Source organism: Zonotrichia albicollis, chromosome 3, assembly GCF_047830755.1.
Source record: "Zonotrichia albicollis isolate bZonAlb1 chromosome 3, bZonAlb1.hap1, whole genome shotgun sequence".
NCBI lineage: Eukaryota > Metazoa > Chordata > Aves > Passeriformes > Passerellidae > Zonotrichia > Zonotrichia albicollis.
In genome coordinates this window covers 70,533,865-70,557,793 of record NC_133821.1, presented here as the reverse complement: position 1 = coordinate 70,557,793, position 23,929 = coordinate 70,533,865, and the positions used below count along the sequence as shown (strand labels likewise).

At 38.0% G+C, this 23,929-nt stretch overlaps 2 protein-coding genes across 5 annotated transcripts in view; one reads left to right on the top strand and one right to left on the bottom strand.

Moving 5' to 3' along the window:
- AKAP7 (A-kinase anchoring protein 7) overlaps positions 1 to 23,929 on the top strand; it is a 77,977-nt gene that overhangs the window by 25,062 nt on the left and 28,986 nt on the right. For 3 of the 4 annotated variants that reach the window (XR_012579631.1, XM_014271697.3, XM_005493574.4), the window contains exon 7: positions 5,892 to 6,036. Coding sequence is in view for 3 of the 4 variants with exons in the window: in XM_014271697.3 (XP_014127172.3) it covers positions 5,892 to 6,036 (145 nt within the window). In the remaining variant the exon portion in view is untranslated. Of the gene's footprint in view, positions 1 to 5,891; positions 6,037 to 20,618; positions 20,826 to 23,929 lie in introns of those variants that run through there. The other variant, XM_074537806.1, reaches the window with a different exon arrangement.
- Positions 163 to 4,359, bottom strand: MSH5 (mutS homolog 5). The gene is made up of 2 exons (XM_026797207.2): positions 3,712 to 4,359; positions 163 to 3,175 (listed from the first exon to the last, which is right to left on the bottom strand). Exon 2 carries the CDS (start codon positions 3,173 to 3,175, stop codon positions 740 to 742), a length of 2,436 nt encoding a protein of 811 aa, XP_026653008.2. The 5' UTR covers positions 3,712 to 4,359; the 3' UTR covers positions 163 to 739.

Here is a 23,929-nt window from a genome sequence, read left to right as displayed (position 1 = left end):
TCCTAAATTCCTAGATTTGTATTTTTGCATTTATACCCATGAGGCATAGACACGTAATATGCATGATACAACTGTATCATACAGAACCTTAAAGAAGAGGACAGTTCTCAGTAAAACTAAGGTACTTCTATTTATCTATTTTACCCACTGAATCTGACCACCAGCATTCTTTTTATAACTAACTCCTGGGATCTCTGGCATTTGGACAGAAAAGCTGGTATAAGAAAAGCCACAGAGCTATTAAATCCCTCTGCCTTGCCTCTATGTCAGTGGTTTGTATTGTGACAACTGTTAATTGTTGGTACAAGAGTCTGAGCCACATATTTATTTGGAATCTTGTATGCTGATCCTAAAATGGCTGAAACCATCACTTTGGCACAATATGAAACAATAAACACGTTCCTTTCATAGTCTTCTAAGACCAGTGTTAGAAAGATCAATGTGTTGTGATTTTTCTGCAGTATGTTTTTTTAATCTGAGGTTCCAGCAATGGGGACAGAAAATGCACAAACTGAGAGATGCAACAGCTGTTAGAGGCTCTTGAAATTCTTCCTCTTCATATACTCATACGATGCACCATATTGCAGGGATATGTAAGTACTTGGTTTAAACAAGAAGAAGAAGGAGGAAGGACATAACTACAGACAGTTTGTTACAAGCTAAATGTCCTGTGAGGTGTCATGTCATAGTGATCATTCTTTAAAGTCCCAGACTCTCCATGGTAGATATGGTAGCCTTGCTACAGGACTGAGGCTGCAGAAGGCAAGATCTCTTTAGACATGAACTCTTCCAAGTCCACCTGGGGATCGTCAAGGTCTATGGAAAGAAATTTTTCCACAACAGACTTGCATTTTTCCATCCTATCACATTTTGAAGGATGATCAAGACGTTTGATTGGTTTTCCATTGCGAATCAGTTCTGATACTTCCACTCCTCTTTCAATGATTTTGGCTGGCATTCCTGCTAATGCAGCAATATTGGCAGCATGACTAATGGTGGACATGCCCTGTTTGATCTGGTAGAAAAATATCAACTCCTCTCCATCCTGATGGGTCTCCATGGTCAGGTACTCCAGAAGTGGTGTGTCAGGCAGGAGCTCTAGCTGCATTAAACTGTGAAAATTAGTGGAGACAAAGACCTGTGGACACTGTGTTCCTTGTCTGATCCAGTACCTCAGGACAGCAGCCAGAAGGGACAGGCCATCGAGTGTGTTGGTGCCTTTACCAAACTCATCAATAAGTACCAGGGACCTCTCAGTGGCATTGTTTACAGCCTTGGCAACCTGGTTAAGATCAATCATGAATGTGGAGAGCCCTACAGAAACTGATTCCCTACTGTGGATTCTTGTGTAAATCCCATCAATTACTCCAATCTCTGCCTCTGCTGCAGGGACGTAACTGCCGATGAGAGCCATGTACACTATAAGACCTACCTGCTTTAAGTAAATACTCTTTCCAGAGGAGTTGGGCCCAGTGATGATCTTTATTCGTTTGGTAGCCTCACCGCTGTCCACAGGATTGGCCACGAAAGTCTTTGCACACAGTTCCATGAGTGGATGTCTCCCATCCTTGATGTGGAAGCCGTGGCGGTGAGTAAAGCGGGGCCGGCAATAGCCGTTCTCCCGGGCCGTCGCTGCCAAGGCTAGCAGCACATCCAGGTGTGCAGCGTACTCAATCACACTGTTAAGTACTTCAGACTTCTCCAGGATCCTTGTCTGCAGCTGGTGCATGATGAGTGTTTCCTGGTCTCTGATCTCACAGTGCAAGTCACCCAGCAGGCTGTCTAGCTCCTTGGTCCGGGCACTTCTGTAGTGCAGTTTATCCTCTGACAAGAACATGAAGTCCAAGCCTTCAATTTCGAAGTCAGTCTTATCCACCATATTTGGCAGGCGTGGAATGGAGAGGAGGAACCCAATCAAAGGAATGTAGATGACAGCACAGGAGGTAATTTGATTGTCTAAAGTCTCCAGTTCTTTTCGTGCCACTTCTGTAAGGAAGTCTGCCAGTCCCACCAGCTTTCGTTTCTTCTCATCAATCGTGGCATCTACATTGGGTCTAACAGTGAAGCGGTTCTCGGAGAGGCTGCCTTCAAAGTCTACCACTTTGCTGATCAGGTTAGCAATGTAGTGCAGGTCATCAGTGAAGACACGTGAAATAGTCTGGAAAAGTTCAATAGTGTTAGGCAGAGAACGACACGTGTCTCTAAGGCACACTGCATTGTACGCTGTCTTATACAGTGCTTGCCAGTCACTAACTTTCGTGTTGGAAAGAGTCATTCTCTTTAAAATAAGAGGCACATTTTTAATATTCTTGAGGCAGTTTTGAAGAGTGAGGACTGTTTCGTGGTTCTGAGCTAGCAGGAAGAAGTTGATAACATCCAGCCGTTTGTTCAGCTCTGTCAGGTTCCAGGTAGGTCGTGTGAGCCACAACCTCAGCAGTTTTCCTCCCCATTTGCATCTGCAATGGTTTAAAATTCCAAATAAGCTAAATCCTTCTTTTAGTCCACTGGATAGCTTGTACACAGAAGGATGGATATCACTTTTAAATATCTGAAGGACACAGTAAGTGTCTTGGTCCATATTCACAGTATCTGACAGCACAAATTTTTTAAAGGCCAAAATAGGAACTGCTATACTGCTGTCTTCGAGTTCAACTCCAACCCTTCTTCTGTCTAGAAACTTGAGGAGCCCCCCTAAGGCTCGTATCATGAGTGGACTCTCAAAAGGAATGATTGAGGACAAATAGAGAATTTTCTCTGAGTCAGTCATATGAGATGGAATAAATGGAAATTGCCTAGACAGGATCCGTTGCTTGCTGACTTCTAGACCAAAATCTATGTTGGGAAACAGGACAATTTCTGGTTTTCCTATGTCTTTATCACCAGCAGTAGCTGTTAGGTTGGTCAGGAATTTAGCAATATTCTGGTCCTGCTTTGCACTGGTCACTATGCATTGAGGGTTAAGGTCCCCAATCACTTTTTGCAGTAGCTTGAGGTCTTCATTATCAGGTATGTCAGGCATGAAGTAGATTGAGCAATCTTCTGTATCATAGTAAGTAATTGCCAGCTGCCCTGCATACCATAGAACAGACATATGTGTCTCCGAGCTCTCTTGCTCCTCTTGCTCAGGCCCAAGTGCTGGTGGCAAGACACAGCTTGTGGCTGATGTGGCACTCATCTGTTGGCAAGAGGTATTTTTATTCACAACTCATGCAAAAGGTCCTGAGAAGTAACTTTAATTGACAACAGGAAGTCAACAGATAGTCACTCTTCCAACCCTGGAGAATCTAAGATGCTACCAGGAATTAACTACAAATGTTCAAGTGACACAGCCAGTAACTACAGCCACTTCCAAGGAAGGAGTAACAGAGCTAACTACCAGCAATAGTTTTACAGTTTTTCTTTGTATCCTTTTTTTTTTTTTAAGTCTATGAAGACCCAAGTACCCATAAATACAGTAACATGCACGGATATGTATATCCATGCACAAAATCACCCTCCCTCAGAGGTTCATGACACGCACCTGCACTGACCGTGGCTTCCCTCAGCAGTGCAGCCCCACAGCCTGGCCCTCATTTCAGCGTCGCAGCCCCATATTTATGCTGCAGCATCTCACTGCACAAGTTTCTATAGAAGAACATAAGGGATGGGATATACCAATCCCTGTCAGCACCTCACTTCCAATCCTCTCCCACTTTTCTGCTCGCTACTTACCCTCCTCACACAGACGGGCAGCTCGTCTCAGCTGCTGCGCCTCCCTGCAGCCCAAAGGCGTTGTGCTGTTTCTTTTCCCTTTCCCTTCCTCTCGGCGCTCCGTCGTGAGGGCTCGTCAGGGGCCCGGACCCGCCTCTGCCGCCGGGCTGCACCCACAGCAGCCCTGGCCCGGCCTTGTCCCGGCTGGCGGGGGGGACGTGCTGCAGGGAGTGACCCTCAGGCCGCCGGCGGGCCCCGCCCGGAGGGAGCACCCAGTGCTGTGCTGGGCTGTGGGCTCCGGCATACGGAGCCCGGAGCTGCTTGCGTCCCTGCTACCTGCGCTGTCACCACTGGAGCCTTCCTGCCCCCGGTCCCAAGGCTGACTGTGGCAGTAGCTACCAGGACTGCATGGGGTTCAACTGCTGGGATAGCGGGCTGCACCTTCCCAGAGACACGGGCAGGAAAACCGGACATTGCAGGGCTGCCAAAAGCATTCTCCTGGTGCTCTAGCAGTCCTGCAAGAGCTCCTTGTGCCGTGCCTCTCCCGGCCCGTGTTACTCGGCCGTTTTCTTTACAGGCATCATCCATTACAGTGCTTCCTGGAGAAGCAGATGTCTTCCTCCTCCCCTTCCAGCACCAAATGCTTCAAAGTGTCCTCTCGAATACTCGTTTCTCACCCTCCCCTATTACAACTTATCTTATTATCAGTATCTGTACTATTCCCATGTGGTAACAACTTTTCTCTTGCATCTCTACTGGTTCAGACACTTTCAGTTAAGAAATGAGCCGTGACCTTCCCATGTGCCTGCATTGTTTCATCCTTTCATGTCTCACTGCAAGCTGCACTCCAGGAATTGTTCCAATTACTGAAAATACCATGGCTGCTTTTCCAAATACCTTTCAGCAGTGCATCACAAGCACAACTCAATTCCTGAGCATTCAACATTTGATTCACACCTTAGCAACCTGTCTTTGACAAGCACCTCCCAATCTCTTGTAAATGTTATTTTTTTATTGGAGCATGAAGTTGTAATTTTTACCTTTTCTTCATTTCATTCCAGAAGAACTCAGGGCTTCACATTTTGACAAGTGTTCTCCTGGCTGAGAACACTTTTTATTACTAATTGATGTCTAACTGTATTTCCTAGAACTGTCAGCCAAAAAGCAAGGAATGATGATTTAATGTCAGAATAACCTTAGTACATAAGGACTAGTCTAGCCATAGAATATAAAATGTTAAGTAATTACTGTGAGGATGGAATAAATGTAGACTTCCACAGAGATTTAGACTCCAAAATTTCCATTTCTTGAAATAAAAAGCATCCACCGCTAGATGTCATCATTTCAGAGATTAAGGAAATGAATAGACATTTGACCTTCTCTAAAGTAGACTTCACTTTTCACACTGATGAGCTGCTCAGAAACCACAGGCAAACTGGGACTTTGCGTCTGTATCCTCCCCAAACTGTGTGTGTGGGAGTGCAGGTGTTCACTACCAAACCTCAAGCTGGGCCAGCAGCAAGTGGGAGACCTGTGGGCTCAGTGAGAGGCTGGCAATCTGGGCAAGGGTGTTGGGGGACAGAGGAATGAGGACCCCATAACTCTTGAAATAACTACTGAAATGATGTTTTCTGAAAATAGCCTCATAGAATATGTATTATGTTCTGCTTCATATATGCAAAACTGGATAATGATTCCAATATTATAAATCCCAGCAAGTTTTTAAATATACTGAGATAAAAAGGTTCTAGAGAAAAACAGCCATTTTTTCCTGTGGGGTGATTTTAATGACTCAGAAAACTGCCCTTGATGACCATTTGAGATTCTTCCTCGTAGCAGCATGCCCAGTGATAACAGCAAGAATAATTTTCAGTTACACATTCCATGAACACTGTTGCAAACCATTGGAAGTCAAAGCAGTTGTAGCATTGTGTATGTCTATTTGTTTCCTACAAGACTGAAAAGGAAGTGGTGAAAGGAGGACTAATGACACTTTTTATTTTATTGTTATTTTCTGCAGTAGACAGTGCTTCCCTATAACAGAAGATTTGGCATATGATTATTTCTGTATTCCTTTTGCATCTTGAAGTACTTTTCCATACTAACTGTACTTATGGTTAAAATGCAAACTATAGGAATTAAATATGAAAATTCAGTGTCTGAGTAGAATGCCTAACTGAATTTTATGTTGCCTTTTAAAGGTGAAAAAAATTGACTCTAGTCTATATGAAGATTTCAAAAACCATTATTTTGGAGATGAGATCTTGCACCGCTTTGATCTTTGCTCCATGTTGAAAAAAAAGCAGCCAAATGGTTACTACTACTGTGAGTCCTCCATTGTTTTTGGTGAGTACATCATCATTTTCTTCTAGTCAGTTGCATCTATGAGTTATATGTGCAAAAAGCCATTTTTTCTGGAGTGTGTGTTAGGAAATTCTTGTAAGATCCATGGAGTCTGACAGAACTCTCTCAGCCTTGGCTCTGCAGGAATTCTGTGCAGTGGTTCTCACTGACAGCTAAAGGTTATGTTCAATAATCCATCTCCAGAATCCCATTCCATTTCTCATCCTAAAATGAGTGTTTAAGATAAGTGAGATGTATCACTCCCCAGAGCTGCTCATCTCTCTGTTGACTTTAAAGACAGGCTGTGTGACTAAGTCAGATTAGACACAGTGCTTATAGATGATTAAAGCTAAGTGAAATGTCTCTGGTATGGCAGAGAGGTGACCTTACTTGGACTACATTCATGTATAGAGAGAATTGCAGTGGTACCACAGATTTGAAAATAAGTCTTCAGAATACTGTTAGACTTTAAACATTGTACTGACACCTTGCTAGATTATTACAATGCTGGAAGTCAGAGTTGTGTCTTCCTGCTTTGTCTGAACAGAAATATCACTGTTAGAAGTTAGTGCTGGTTTCAGGACTGTGTGTAGGGCTTTGGTGACGATTTGGTTTTTCCCTTGTGGAGACTTCTTTGTGCTGCAACATTGCATTGAATACTTAAACATGTCAGGCACCTCACAAATTCTAGTTGTTGTTAATGTTTTGTTTGTGCTTAGGGTCACCTTTTTTAGCTTAGCTAAATTGTTGCCAAAAAAATCAAAAGCAGTACAGAGGAAAAAAGTATAGGATGTGGCAAAACTATTGTAACATCCAGACCAGTCAAAATCAAAATGAGATACATTTATACATATTTATTTATCTATAGATTTTTCTTATCATATTTATTACCTTGTGTAATGTATGTCTCATAGTTATGTTTAACTTTGTGTATGTAACTATATATATAATGTCTTCTGTATGTGTTTGTGCATTTAAATATTATTTATATGTGTCCAAATGATTGAGAAGGAGAAGTTACAGGATCATTTAACATGGTATAAAATTTTTGATTTGGATGAAATTGAGGCTCTGCTATTTAAAAATATTCTTCAGACTATTCTGGAATATGATTAAGGAATTTGGTATATAACTCATTACAAAAAAAGAATCTGCTTACTAGTATATTTGGTAGATACGTTTTTCCCAAACAATTGTTTAAATCTGTCTTCTTGAACTTCTCTTGTTACTGACATTTCAGATTGCTAAAATGAGACAGTCTTTTAGTGGCCTTTTGAATGTGGGTCCCATTAAATGGTTTACAACAGCAGTCAATCAACCAGTATTCAAAGCAAGAATCAGATGCTTGTTTGGCTTTAACTCAATCCCAGTATGGCCATGCGTAAAGAATTTATGTGTCATTTTCACAGTCGAAACAGAACTCTGCCTTGAATTATTTTTATATGAGCACTACATCTGACTTTCTCTAGCAATAGAGAGAATGGATGTTCTTCACTAATGTTAGATTAAGAAAGGGCACTATTATCCCCATTTTTCCCAGTTCTGTACGGATTTAGATGCATCTTGGTGTAATATGTGTATTTAATTTCTTGGTTTTGTACATGTTAATATATATTTATTTAAAGCCAACAAGTGAAGGAAAACACTATATTGAAATGTAGTTAAAATTACTTATTTTTTCATTTCAAAGAAGAAGAAATTTTATTTTAATGAATTTAGAAAAATTCCTTTTGATATGTTTTAAAATGTGATTTGGATGGGGTTTTTAATAATTATAGGTAGCTAGGACATTAAAATAAGGGAGGTAATGTAGTTCTATTAATACATCAAAAATAGTGAATTTTGAAAACTACTTAATACAGACAAAATACTGTATCCAGGTCTAGTTCTTCCTACATGTACATGTACTCAAGCACTTATCTTTTCCTTGAAGTACACAAAAATTACAGAAACAGAATTTACTTATTACCTAGAGTTTGGTCATGGTTGAGTGTTTTGCATTTAATAAGACGAAAAGACCTGAAAGGGGGTCAGAATTAATGTCAGAAATCCATTCACAATGGAGATTTGCTTACTCCCACGTCCAGCAGTCAGGATGGCCAGGTGTGTCCTGGGGGGCATCAGGCACAGCATGGCCAGCCGGGCAAGGGAGGGGATTGTCCTGCTCTGCTCTGGGCTGGGACAGCCTCACCTCCAGTGCTGGGGGCAGCTCTGGGTGCCACAATGTAAAAAAAACATTAAAGTACCAGGGAGTGTCCAAAGGAGGGCAACAAAGATGATGAAGGGCCTTGAGGGGCAGCCATGTGAGGAGCAGCTCAGGTCACTTTGTCTATTCCGCCTGGAGAAGAGGAGATTGAGTGGAGACCCCACTGCAGTTACAACTTCCCTGTGAGGGGAAGCAGAGGGGCAGGTACTGATCTCTTCTCTCTGGTGACCAGGGACAGGACTTGGGGAAAAGGCAAAAAGCTGAGATGAGGCAGGTTTGGTACCAGAAAAAGGTTTTTCACCCAGAGGGTGGTTGGGCACCGGAACAGGCTCCTAAGGGAAGTGGTCACAGCCTGACATTTTATGAAGCATTTGGACAATGCTGTCAGGTGCATGGTGTGACTCTTGGGCTGTCCTGTGCAGGGCTAGGAATTGGACTTGATGATCCTGATGGGTCCCTTCCAGCTCAGTGTATTCTATGGCTGTATGGCTAATAAGTGTCACAACACATATCACATTTATTTAAAAGTGTGTTTAAAAATAGGGGAACCAAAAGAGATTCATATGAATAAAAGGTAGAAGTACAATACTTGCTGAACTGCATTAGTATACACCACAGGTAATCAGGCTTGGACAGGGTGTTACAGAGCAGCATCCGCTAACTTTAGCAGAGCCTACATCTGCACCAGAAGCTTTCTCTATGAGGGCTAGCCCCACAGGGTATATGTTCAGGAGTTAAAAATTGATGTGATAGTGATGGTAATGTTGAAGCTTCATCTTCAAAGTAGAGTTCAGTTTGCTGTTTAAGGTAAACAAGACAACAAGGCAACAAAGTGTCCTTCTTTGGACCACCCATGTCATGGCAGCTATTATATGCCACCTTGAATCCCAAAGAAGATAAGTGGCTTTCAATCTGACAAGTGAATGCTGGAATGAGTTGAGCTTTTCAATATATACTCCTTCACCTGAACAATTGGTCAGTTTTTGATATTGTGGTAAAGATGTTCAATAGATCTTCTGATTGTTAGGAGGAGCATTATGTAAATCTTATGTCAAATATACCTTTAGTATTAAGTATCTCACTTAAATATTTTCAGGATCCATTAATGAAGATTTTTGTAGACTTGTTTCAAAGAAAATTGGTTTGTAGTATTATAATGTAAAATGAGATAATACACATTAAACAAAGTTATCACATGCCAACCTGTTTTCTGTGATGTTTCTTCTGAGTGGGTTGTAAGAAGTTTATACATCAGACTTCCCCTCTGCTATCTCTGAGGTAGAGGAATTTCAAGAAGTCTGTTGCTGGTTGGAAACCACCCAGTAGGTTACTGTTACTTTCTGCACAACCTAAATTCATATTTCTGGAATATTGACCAACCTGGTGGTTAAAGTACTCTTACAGTCCCCCTTAATCCATGTAATCTAGCAGCAGCAATATGGAAAATAAAATATCAGACTAAAAACATCTGGTTTATCTGTATAACATCATAATCATATGGTAAAAGGTAATGCTTCTTTCTGCTCTAGTAGTACCTCAAAGAGATGCCTTTTTAAGTAGCAGAACACTAGTGGGTCGATTTGCTTTTCAGTGGATCTATGTACAAGTTTGGTGTCCAGTCTGACCTTGGCCCAAGGTCATTCTGCAGTCTCTCTGAGATGGGAGACACCTGCAGGAATTCGCTCTTCCAATCCTAAATGGAGTGTCTAAGGCAGGATCTAAAAAGGGTCTGTGACAGCCAAGTTGTGAGCATAAGATGCCCTTATTAAGTTGTTAATATTTGTTAATTAGCTTCCTTGCTAATTCCATATATGTGTATATAAAAAAATGCAAATTTTCAAATAAATAGCAAAAAGTTGCATTATATTTTTAATTTTTTAAGTTTCTGAGGGAGATCAATAACCTTGTGCACAGAACATGTTACAAAAAAAAATTCTGCCAATTGCTGGTGTTAGGCTATTTAAATAATTTAAGTAACATTTTTGTTCCTTTAATAAACCTGACTAGGCTTTTGTGGTGCAGTTTATGCTTCCACATTACATTGTACAATGCTAGCCAGGCAGCTGCTCAACACCCGTGTCTCAAACAAAGATCAAGATACTGCTGATAATACGTTTCATATGAACCCTCCAGACTGAAAACGAGTTTGTTAGCAATAGGTTTGGGAATATTCACATGGAAGAAAGAATTACAGAAGAAAGAACAGAAGAAAGACTCATCTGTACCTGAAACAGAAAATAGATATAATAATGTCACTCTATGAACTCTGAATAATACTGAGAAGAAACAGAAGACTGAAAATAAAGGAATTGGAAACCAATTGATAGTTGGATAGATTGTCAACATCCCTCAGTGTGCTCTTGATAAAAATGCACTTACAGTGTCAAGTAAAAAATACAGTAGCATTTCACCTTCATCATCAAGGACAAAGATGTTTCAAATACAGTATGCAGTATGAAATTTTGGCAGTTTGTCTGAAAGCTTTTTATAGTGGCACAATCTTAAGTGAAAGAAAGATTTCCATTTGTCTCCTGTAGATGCTCTTCTGCGTCTCTGTTTACTGGTAGTTTGACCTCATGTCGTTGATTTTATTTGTATGGTAATTGAGCATTTTCTACATTGGGAACAGCAATGGTAAGCAGGCAAATGCTGCTTTAGTTGTCCAGATTCTATACCCAGCAAGATTACACATATTATGTGTTGGTTTCTTTTCACCTTCCGTCTTAATTGCATGACAGTGAATCCTTTTTTGTAAAATAATGATACATTCTTTAGTTGTACCTGTTATTTGCCCTTCTTTCCTCTTTGTGATTTCAAAATACCCTTAGGCTTGTTTCTTTCCCTTCTTAATTTTCTTTTCTTGATAGTCTATTTGTAGCCTAGCTTCTATTTTCTCCATCCTATTAGGTTTTGAGTAACTGTTTTTGAGATTCTTGCATATCTGTGGCACTTCTACTGAATTTTAATTAATTATATGGTAGTCATGGTGCTTCTGGATAAAAATGTCTTGGGTGGTTTCCCAGGGGCTGTTTCTTAACATTAGGAATTAGTAATTAAATCACTGTTTGTGTTGAGTTTATCCAGAGCTGCTGCAGTCTTGTGCATGCAGTGTGCTGAACAAGTATTTGCCTAAATAAAAAGCAAAAGGTATTACATGCTAAGCAGTAAAATCTTTCCCTAAAGCTCTGTTTCTCAGCTGAGTCATGTGGTGGAATATTGACTTATAAAAATGGTTCTTTTAAACATGACAGAGAAAAATTCACATATTGGTTATTAACCTAGAAGCCAGGCTCTTTATGGACACTAACTAGAAAGTAGCAGTCCAGGGGTTTTTTACACACATCAAATATTTTTTTATTTCTTAATGACAACAGAGTGGTGCCCTGTTGATTCCTTTTCATTACTCCTGCATTAGAACTTGATGGATGGGTTCTAGCAATGTATCTCATCTTGTATTGCTACACTGGGCAGTTGCTTCTGTATTTGGTCATAAAAATGCAGGTGTTCGGGGAAAGGGCTTGTTTTGAATTATACCACAAGTTGAATTTCTCTTTCATGACAGTACTCAGCAATTTATCAAAACAGGTATTTCTAGGACAGAAACAATAGTTTTCTTATTCTGACAGTGCATAAAATATTTTTGAGGCCCCTAGTATTTGTAAACGCAGATTCTTTTAGTGAAAATAATTTCAAGATAAATTGTGACATATTTTAAAGATGCATTGTTAATGTGGCTTGTAGTGTCATTTTGTTTCCAACAAGACCAAAATGTGCTGTTTCTCATGGAAGCAGTAGAATCTAAGACAAAGATTAGATCAACCACAAGCTAAAACATGACATCATTGTTTTAACAGTAACTTTCCAAATTACTTGGTTTTAATCTGTTCTTAAACACAACAGTTCAGTATCTGCTGAATCCATAGTATGTGATCTTTTGTTTTTCAATGAAGATAAGATATTTAAGGCCTACATTAATATTTGATGACAGCTAATAGACCTGAATCACCCATGGCATAAGTTTTGTGGTATTACTCCAGTGTTTGATGTACCTTGCTCGCTTGTGCTGTGGAAGTGACAGGGAGAACTTGAGATTACGTGGAGATGACAATGCTAAATGCAGCTGTTCTTCCTGCTTCTCAAGTGTGGGTGCCACCACTAGGCTGATGCTAAAATCTTTAACTGTGTACTATTTTCTGTACCAGCAGCAGCAGCTCAGGAGGTTTACATGGCCAAAGCTGTGGTACCCAGGTGTAGATTAAACATGCAAACATACTCATAATTACCAGGCATACTTACAGACATCTGAAGATAGGGTTCCAATATTTTAACTTTCTAAACATGTGTACTGTTTATTTTCTGAGACAGTGTGGGTTCACGCTGCTTTCATTCTGGGCAAATATCTGGGGATATGTGGCTGCCAGAGTGCTGAGCTTGTCAGTTCCAGTTGGCAGCACAGATTTCTATTCACCTGGATTTGGATCAGCTGTTGGTACAGCAAGGATGTCCTCCCTAGACTGCATGGTTTTACTTTAGGTAAATAGTTTACTTTCTGAAGTCCAAAGACGTTACAGTTGACCCATACTTTTAAAAACCTCTGCTGTTACTTCATGTTTTGCAAAGAGCAGGTTTGACTTACAGAATTCTGAGTAGCCATCCATAGCCTAGGGATTATACCAGAAAGTAATTGCTGACTGAAAACTGTTTGAAAAACCTTTTGCCTTTTAAATCATTTATTTAGAGAAGCAGTGAAAATGCCACAAATTATTTTTAATACCTAGGCTGCCATAGCTTTTTTTTTTAATGTTTAAGATGTTTTGAATCAGAAACCTTAGATACTGAACTTTATTGTTTTAATCAAGAGAACAAACAAAAGCCTTTTTTACACATATAAATGCTCCTAATTAAATGCTTTTGGAAAGTGGGTCAAGCTGAACAGGAACAAAGCACTCTCTTATTCCAAAATAAGAGTGTTCACATATGGAATTATTCAGAAACAGCTCTTAGTACTTTAAAATTCTCAGGCAATGCTAATCTGTCTTATCTTTCAAATGCAGGCAAGCTCTATAGTTTTCCTTCCCCATTCCTTTCATATTGCAGACTCAAAACATATTGGATGTTAAAATTTTTCATCACTTGATTAGGTTGTTACACCATGTCTGGAAGAAGGGCAGATTTGTTAGTGTATCTTTAATATTAGAAATGTTATTTTCACATGAAAGCAAGTAAACGCAATCATTATTTTGCATGGGATGTACTCTTTCAGATGATTATGTTGAATTCTTTATCATCTTTATTATTGGTGGATTCAGCTTTCTATGCATTGTAGTTTCCTTTCCTGATGTCTACACTATCTCAAGTAACATATCATCCACAATCCAGATTATAGTAACACTATTTCCTTTTTCCAGTTGTCTTGCAGTTAACTAGTCAGTCTCTCTTTTTATTTTTTTTTATACCCAGAAATATGCAGAATATCTGGTTTAACTTGATTCATATTTCATTACTTGGGCTGGTTTGAATGTACTTAGTGGTTATCTCCAGTCTTGGGATAGCTTTTCTTAATTTCTGAGAACACAAAACACATGAAGGTATGCTGTGTCTCCAAATGGAGTTTGAAATGTTGTAGTACAACTTTTTCTATATAGGCATAAAACTGTATGCATTTCAAAGCAGACCAAAATCTATGATTTGAAATACAGATGTGTAAACCCTAATGTCCTAGTTATTTGAGAACTATTGCAAATATTTTCCAGATAAAAAGTCATCTGTATTTTTACTTCTTCTCTGTATCATGGTGCCTTTTATTGGTTTATATGACCAACTTGAACAATGTTGTCGTGTTAATTCAGGTGCTTATGAGGAAAAAGGACTGTGGTTTTTAAGATTTAGTTATTTCTTACTGCTCTTTCTGCTTGTTCAGTTTTAAACTCTCCACTTACTTTCAGTCCTTTTCTTCACTTCTTTATCTGTTTGGAGCTTAAGTAGTACAGGGCCAGTGGTGATGGGGTTCACCTAATGAGATTCTAAGGAAAAGAAAATTATCTTGGGAGAATATTGGTTTTTGTAAGTAGATTTTAAAGGTGAGAATTATAAAGTAGAATGCAATAGCTGAATACAAAATTTTTTGATTGTTTGGATATATTTGAACTATATAGCATCCTTTTGTTTAGAGGAAGGATCTTGTCTAAATAAGTTGTGCTGCACAAATATGTGGAATTAGTCAGCTGCATATACCTGATAAGTTTCTCTTCTGTAGCAGTAGCTATTCTGATTGTTCAATTTTTATTTGATTATTTTTGTCTTTATGGTTTATTTAATATAGAGGAAGAATCTGTAAGGGTTTGTGTTTTGTCACATACATACATTTTTTCAATATAAATTTACATTTGTGCAAATCCAAGTGTAATGGTCTGTCAGTCCAGTTATATTAATAACTTTGTACTAGTAGGGCGAATACAATAAGAAATCTATAGATCTTCAAACTCTCTTTTAAGGGCTGTTTTCCCAACCAAATTTTGGTCTACAATGCTGGCCCACAATCTCTTGCACTGTGTAATACAACATGTACTGAATGTATATTATCCACTAGTTAAAAAGTGCATTTCATAGGTGTATTATGTTGAAAAGTCCTTCTGTTTCTTATTAGAGGAGGGGATTGTTACATATCCTTGTGTATAAATAAAATTTAGAAGTGAAAAAAAGATTTTAGATTAATATCTTTTGTAGAAATTTGTCCCCAGAATGAGATGCCTCCATTTCCAGTTGTGTGGAGTCCAGTATCTCAGAGTAGGGTCAAGAAAGGCTGAACTGAATCCTGCATTGAACAAGCCAGGCATCAACACCTCTTTGTCTTACTTTGATTTCTGAGTTAGGCATCTCACCCAACTGGGATCCAAAACCTCTTCTTATGATACATTGGTACTTAAATCAGGATTCACATTTTATTTTAAAGAGGAAATACATTTTACATACATAGTTTGCTTGCAAGTAAAATTGGACATTTGGACTTTTTCTTCTCTCAGCTTGGGGAAATTCATGCCCCCAAAGACTAGCAAAGCCACAAATGGTAGCTTAGCATGGAAGCTTAATGATGCACCAGTGTTCTTCAAGGAGCTTCACCAGAGCAGCAGAGAATTCAGACATCACAGAGTCAAACAATGAGCCCCACCACTGCCCCAAATCAGACTCTGTAATCCTGTGATTATTTCCTGGAGTGTCTAGTCTTACGGAGGTCACAAGCACAATGCTAAAATGCTCACTGCACTCTTAATCTTTTGACTGATTTAGAAAAGGGAGTGTCCAGTTTCTGGATCCTAAGCCCAGGCTGTTCAATCTGAGCCAGTTCAGAACATGACTAATTCTGCTACTGGACAGCAGGAGAATATGTGGGGTTTATTCCGTTTCTGGATTCAGATGCATCTCTGCTGGCTAAATGCTCAGTGTGGTGCTTGTCTTTTTTTTGGTTTTCATTAGAAACAAATTATCAATATATAGGATTCATACATACATGCATACATATTATATTTATGTCCCTGTTTGTTTGCATACTTGCATATAGTGCACACGCATGCATGTTTACAGTTAGATGATGTAAAACACTGCTTTTAAGCAGCTTTTTCTTGCTGAAATCCTTGCAATCAATTCTGCCACAGCAGTGGGTGATGTTTGTTTGCATGGAGGAGGTTAAAAAAAGCCCAGCAGAAAAGCATTGAATACATGTGGGTTTGGACAGCCTTTGTCTATGGGACTTGTATGATACCTTGACATATATCCAAGCTGCTTCCTTCCAGTTGCACAGTAGCTGAAACGTGTACTATTGTTAGTACATTTCATTGAAACGTTCCTTTTCTTTGGAGATAATTCAGAGAATCTTATACATGAGTGTCCAGCATCTTTTCTGACTGTTGCATGTTGTTATCTTTTGTATATGAGCTTATTTTTCAAGCTATGCTAGCTTTTGAATTCTTATGCAAGAGGTTCCTTAGCACTTAAAAAATTAATGTTTAACATCGTAATCAAAATACATAGAAAAATCGTATTTTATCAATTAGTATAAAATAGCAATTTTGAAATCAGAACAGATACTGGTAGTACTACCAGTGATTTCTCCTCTCTCCAAAAATATTTATCATTGCTAAGGATAAAACGTCTTTTTCCCATCTCAAGGAGTTATACAGTACACAGAAATTTTATGGAAATAATCAGAATGAGAACAAACAAAGGAAACTGTTTTACTTCATCTGATGCCTGCTTACACAAGTAAATTTTGTAAAGAAATACTTTTCAATACATTGAGGTAAAGAGAAAGATTTTGTTATTTCACTTATTTGATTTTGTATCCTCTTGTCACAGAGCAAATGCAGAATCACATTCCCTTTTTTATGACCTTTATAAATACCACTCTGTCCTTGGAGTGCAGAAATATGCGAGAATGCCTACTCAGTTAATTACATTTTACTCAGTTAATATAATAAGTATCTCAGTCTCCCAATTCTTAAATTCCTTTTTAAGAATGAAAATATTTTTCTGAAAATGGCACAGTTTTTGTACAAATAGGTAATGGGTGTTCATATATGAAACTAAAATTCCAAAACACACTTCCTTCATATTTATCGATCTTAAATACTGAGATTGGAAGGCAATAAATGTATTTCTAGGTGAAGATACAATAAGGTCTTTATTGAGCTGTAATCCTAACTCATTTATTTCTGAGAACCTTCCAGTAAATCGCTTCTAGCTGTTAGATCACTTTGGACTCCATAGTTTTCTAGGACTTTGAGATTATGCATTTTCAGAGTTCCATATCTTATATTACGTAGATATCACTTTTGTATCTTTTTATAGAGATGTGATAGAAAATCACAATGCATAATCTTTGCTTCACTTGTTCTTACTTTACGTTTCACTTCTTCCAAATATGCATAACATTCAGATTAATTATTGCCAGTAATCTTATGTGACCTACAAAGAAATGTATCAATTTATTTAAAAATTCATATCTTTTAAATCTGTGAGCCTATTCTGTTAATGTCTGAGTCTCTTGGGTAAATCCTGTAATTATATCTACATTATTTTAGTGAGCTCCAATATTTTATCTCATCTGTAATTAGAGGCCAGTGAAAAACTGGCAGAACTATTTGTTTAAATCAGAATTAGGAGGCAGTTGATCTGTAGCAGAAGAATGGTTGGGTTCTAGATTAAGTCTCTGTTAACTTTAGGACAGAACTTGATTTTTTTGTTACTTAGGGGGTTTAGAGAAGGATGTATGAAAGGAATAACAAGAATCTGTGTATGAGTAACCGAAGTGAGTTCACAGTCATCTGAGAAAGCAAAAGCTAGCTGGCATTCCCAGTTCTCCTTTTCTTTCAATTTAGAATGAGTTTTCTGCTTTGGTCTCAGGAAAATCTTGGAGCAGAATAGCGTAAGAAATGAGTCAGTGTTACTGCCTGTCCTGATCCTTTAGCAGAGTCTCTCTGGCACTTCTCTTTGTGATGATAAATCTGGTAGATTCGCACATAGGCAATCATGGCAGTGTAATGCCTTTTAGTTAAAATTACACCAGCAGTTACCCAGCTTTCAAACTGTTGGTGTGTTTGTGATGTGTTGATAGACCATATGCTACAGGGTCAACTGGAAGTGATAAATGCAGATTATTCAGTACACTTACTGCAAAGATATATTAATAATGAATGCATTTTTTGTGCCTGTTTTTGAGATGAACATTTCAAATTCCATGGTCTTTTCCCCTTTCCTTTCACAGTGTAAATTTAAACAGTGATAAGAAAAATGCAAAAGGAAAGAAGCAGCTTTTTAAAATTACAGTCAGTAAATGATTGCTGGACTAAATGTTCACAATATTCAAGAATATGTGAGTTAGATCCTGAAATATTTTCCAATTTCCAATTTTTGTCTTTTTAGGAAGGAGTGAGAGCAAAATTTTCCTGAAATAAGTTTTATTTTAACTTGTATACTCAGACGAGAGCATAACAATTTAGTGCATTTGTTGTTTGCAAAAGACTGTTCTTTGTTTATCAGTTTTAGCTGAACATAGATTTGAGCTTCACCTGGCATGTACTGCTTTAAGTAGCATTGTGCATGTCAGATGAAAGCCATGGTGCTGCACATTAATCAGATAAAACAATTCAAACAAGAGGGTGGCCTGAAGGATCCATACTTGGTTTCTATTTGAAACTCAAGGTAGAGAGCTCTTTGCTGAAGTGAATGGGTGTAGATAGCCCAAAAATATTATATTCCTGAGGAATCTCACAGATGTGTGGTGCAAGTGTGGGATGGGAATATTTTGCCTGCTGCCAGTGGCCAAAATATGAGCACTGGGAGAGAATTAACTGATTGGCAGACTAAGCTGCTTTCTCATCTCACTGGCATGGAGGAAACTAGAATTCTCTGGGCGTTGACTTTGGCCTGACTCCTTGCCAACTTTAGGGGGAGTCAATCTCTTAAAATTGAGGATTGATTAGGACTGAACATGATCGCTGGTCAGAGCATCCATCTTCCTCCTTGCTCCTTTTACAGACCTTCTTTCCACTGTGGCTGATCTTTTTGAAGGACTTTTGGCTGTGGAAGAAAAGGCTGTATTTAAGAATTTATTCAAATCTAGAAATTAATTTTCTGAAAGGTTTTGAGGTTAAATATGTGATTTCAAAGGAAATCATTAATCCTTTTCTTTCAGAATATTTATTTTCTTTATAATCTGACCAAAGAGATTGGTTAAGCTGTGTTCCATGTACAGTTTACTAATGCAAACAGCCCTTGCCACTGCCACATCTTACTCTTGTTTAACTTTTATACAGCACATGAACAGATTTCAGTGAACCAATTAAGGTGCAGACTAGCTGATGGCATCAAAACCTTCCTTATTAATTGTGGTTTTTAAATACAAGTTGTACATGGATTCCTTTACTGACTTTATGCTACTTTCCTTTACCCCCGCCTCAATCAATCATTAAAAGCCTTTGATACAGCCTCCAAAACATAGCTGTAACAAACAGTAACCCGTATTGGTCCCTACATTTCTGTTCTTTAATTCTAAGCACTTGTTTGCACAGTACCAAATACCTCATTTTCACTGGCATTCAGGAATAATATGGCAAAAAGTTGAAGAATTACATAAAATACCGGGTATTTGTTCTCACTAGAAAGTTAGGGGGAAAAAACCCCTTTTTCTACTGATTTCCAGAATTTCAAATAGCATTGGGCATCTGTCTATTCAATATTTAATTTTTCCTCAGTCTGTAGAAATACATATTTTAAGGAGCTTTCTGCTTTTGTACTATCAAGTACTTCTAAAATAAATGAAGACTTTTACAGAAAGGACTACCTTAAATATTAATTTTTATCTTGACTTGCATTCTTTCCAGAAGTTTTAACATGCAGGGGAAAAGGAACTTTGTAATTTCTCAGAAAATTAACAAATGGGCACCGGAGTACCAGATGTAGGAGATCAGGGAAAAGCTGCAATACTGAGGGGTGTTGCAACAGGAGTGAGAAGGGGACTGCAATAAGGACCTCCCTGTGCAACCTTATGCCAGCTAAATTTTGGGCACATTCAGTGAGTATTTATGTATTTAAGTATTCCAAACCAGAGAAGACTTTCAGTAAAGAATGGTAATGAAGAGCAAGACATCAGCAATAAAATACTGACTAGGGTCAGTGGTGGTAGCAGATTGGATACACAGAACTGTGGTACAGTGTCAGTGCATTTCAGTGACTTTCATGACAGTCTTTGATGGGAAAAAATATTAGCAGTCACAATTAATTGTAATTTCTTTTTTTCCTTTGGGAAAAAAGTGTATTCAATTTGCTTGTTCTTAGTGGAGAACCCATTTCAGGTTTTTTTAACAAGAATTGTTCTTCTAGTCTATGCACAACAGCATTTCAGAGAGAAAATTGTAACATAATGTGATCAAAAATATATGCTCATTGCAAAAAATATCTCACTGTGCTGTGTACATAAATGTAAAAACTTGTCATGTTTGAATGAAGAACAAAGGAATGATGTACAAAAGTAGATCTCTAACTTCTTTTTCTTGGTAGGACGGTTTCCCAGATCTTCATAATAATAATTTAGAAACACTACATGTAATCAGGAAAATAAAATATTCAAAACAACATTTGGAGAAAAAACCAAAAGTCCTCTTAAAACAAGGCAAACTGTATAGTGATAATTTGTTGGAAATTAAGATTTAGCAATGTAGATGTCAGAACATAGTGATTAAACCCTTGCTACTGCCACATCGTATTCTTGTTTAATTTTTATACACATAGGAAAACCACCTATCATTATTTTGTTATAGTAAATAATTTGAAAGTTAAATGAATCTTTTATATTCTCTTTAAAATTTCTTTGGTGCTCTCACAGTCAGGTTGACTCTCAGTAAACCAGCACTGGACAATAATAGCTGGCTGTAGCTACTGACCACTGCGTAGAATTCAGAGACAGCATACTAGGAACAGAGCTATTTTCAAGCCTATTATCTCAGCTGCTCAGTTTCCTTATTTCAGAAGGAAAAAGTATGTAAGTATCAAAAATTTTCCCTTGACTTGTGTTACAGTTTTTTGCACGCATGGCATTTAATAATTCATATTAAGATAAGAGAGTCAGGATTTTAAAGGGCGTTTCCCTCACAGTAATGAAAGTATCCTTCAGTTTCTGGTCCTCATATTTATTTATATCCTTAATCTTTCTTTTTCACAGAAACAGCAGGAACTACCTGAATATTGAATGAAATGAATGCTTAGGAGGTCTCAGAGTCTTAGGCTTGTAAACTGAGTCTTGGCAAGACCCTGAAGTATGAGGAGGACCTTGCCCTGGTTTTTCACATTGTCGTTGTCATGGAACTTATCTACAAGTCTTTGTATTCAAAGGGGATGCATTCTTGTACTGGCAATCCAGTATGAAAGTCCCTCTCACACACATCCTCTCAGTGAGGGCAGATCACTTCAGGAATAGATGGGCTACCTTGGGATGTACATACTATAGGTGGTCACATTCACTCTGCAAAGAAGGGGGCCATGACATGTTTGTGGTTTGCACCCAGAAGTGCTGTATGGTTCATTCTAAATGTGGTCCTGAATGCATTCCTGAGGGTAACAACTTGTACAGTTTGCAGATTTGGTCTTGAGCCTTGCCCTCAGGTTGCACTTAAAATAGAAGGCAGGCTCATTGGTGGCTGGCATCCCAGCCTTTCCTGAAAGGTACAGTGTGTTCCAGAAATGGAACTCACAGGAATAGTGATTTGCAGTGAGTAGGAGCAAGATTCTCTCTCTAGAAGGCAGTGTTGTAAAACACATATTAGTGGTGAGGATTCCCTGGAGGATTTTAATGTGGTTTTAAAAAGCATAGCTCAAATATGCACTCCTGTTTTATAATGCAAATGCCAACTCATTATCTTCTTTTTCTTTTTTTTTTTTTTTTTTTTGTATAATGCATATTTCTAGGAATATTCTTAAGCTATTGAAAGAAAATAAACTACATTAAATTTAATTTAGGCTCATCATTTAAGCTTTTTCTCCAGAAAAATAGAATTGGAACTGTTTTCAGAAAGACACAATTGAAAAATTGTTAAAATTATACAATGCATTACAAACCAAGCAAGAAGTGGGAGCTTAGTCTGCACTGTCAAACATAGTAGGAGAATGTTTGCATATTGGCAAGTCCAACAGATCATTTATTTATCCCTGGTTTATCTTCTAAATGGGGATTTTAATTCTGATTTGGTAGGTGCTCCTAAAACAAAACTTACGGTGATATACTGCCTTCTGCACTCTTTGTGTGTGTATGTGTGTTTTTATACATAAGCTGGGGAACGGCTTAGGTTCTGAGTGCAGAAATACTTTTAAATTGAAATGCAGATCAGCCTTTCCTCCTCACCCACTTTTTACATAATTTGCACCACAAGCATCATCTAAAAAAAGCTAGGTTCCTTCTGATCAGCTGAACAGCATTCAGGAGCATTAAGAAGGCTGAAATTGCCTCTGCTTAAAATGAATACATTTTAGTTTCTCTTAGTCCTTACCTGCTGTAAGGAGAGAGACTTTCCAAGATTGAAAACCATAATTTCTGCTTGGGGAGGCTGATAATTCTGTTTGCTGGTGTTGTTTCTACCACTTTGTTTTGGCTAATCTGAACAGCCATCCTTGATAAAGCATGGTACCTTGCCATTCTTTACCTGGCAAAATTTTACCGCTCTGTTTCAATCCCAAAGTGTACTTCAGTTTCTCTGCCTCCCCAAAAAATATATACCAGCATCTTTTGCTGCCTATTCATTTTTAATAATGCTTTGGCTGTTTAGGCCTCATGTGGCTCATGTGGAGTTATTATAATTCTATATCCAGTCACATGTGCCTGATACAGCTGAAAGCTTTGCTGCTCTGCTGTAACTTCGGTCAAAAATGTACTTTGTATATCTCACCAAAATTTCAAGAGATGTCCAAACAGTACAAATGGCAGGCCTTGAGCTAGCAAAGCACTGACAATGTGATCAGACCCACTTTTGTTACTGAATATCGTATTTAAAATATTTAAGATGGATCCTCTCCAGCTCTGGAGGTTTCAATGGACTTGATGGTCCCTACCTTCATTCCAGAAGTTAGAATGCATGTAGAATGATGGGTCCAGTGTTAAAAAGCCAGATCCCTCCTTGAATCCTCTGTTTCTTCCTTGTACCCACAGTTGTGCTTTTGTATTTTGTTAGTTTTGGATTAAAGATGGTTTATAGATGGATGAAAGTGGTCTATCACTGATTGTGACTATTCCAGAATTGCTTAATAGATTATTGTCATCCTGACATCCATGGATTGCCAGGACTGCTTAGAAAGTGATCAGTAAGAACTATGATTATTGCATGTTTTAACAGAAGGATTCTTGGGTTTAAGTACAAGAGGACTTTGTGCTTTTTGATACTGCTTGGTTAAACTTGTGGAAAGATGAGAGCACCAGGAGCTCTGTGTTCATTTAGGTGCTATATAAATGTGATATGTGTATATAGATAGAGATTATGCTTACAGAAAACTTAAAAATAAATGTTAATGTTTGTTTTATTACTTGAACATTTTTGATTGTTTGGGTTTTTTCTCCTTTTTAAGTTTTTTTTTGGTTGAGAATATTTGGGGGGTTTGCCTAAAATGTTGTCTGTCTTGTTTTGATCCTGAACTGAATGGAAGATACTGCTCACTCTTAGAAATACTTCTCCATGCTTAGATGACTTCACTTATGCCCTCTAGTATTCATGTTTAATTCATTTATGTTGTAGAATATGGGTCATGTTCTTTTCTTTTTGCTCTGGGTTAGGCTGACAGCATCTCCTCAAGTGAGGCAACTACGTAGCTCAAAGGAATTTCATTGAATACAGAATGTAAAAATTGTTATAGTTACTTAAAAAACTTGTATACTGTCCTGATTTTTTATTTCTGCTACTGGAAGATAAAATTCTTTAAACAGTAGATGATCTAATCATTGTTAATAACAGAGTAGTAATGGAAAAGAATAAAAATTACCACCTACCAGCCTTATATATTTAGTTTTTTAATATTATGTAGCTTTAAGACAATTCTAATTTTATGAAAAACCATGCTTTACTAGTATGCTAAATATATTACACTTGTACTTCTGAGATAAGCTGACTTATCTCTGTAAAAATAAGAAATATTCATAGGATTTTCCTGTCTGAG

Coding starts and splice junctions, on each gene's coding strand:
- MSH5 (XM_026797207.2), bottom strand. CDS start 3,175: ATGAGTGCCACATCAGCCACAAGCTGTGTCTTGCCACCAGCACTTGGG.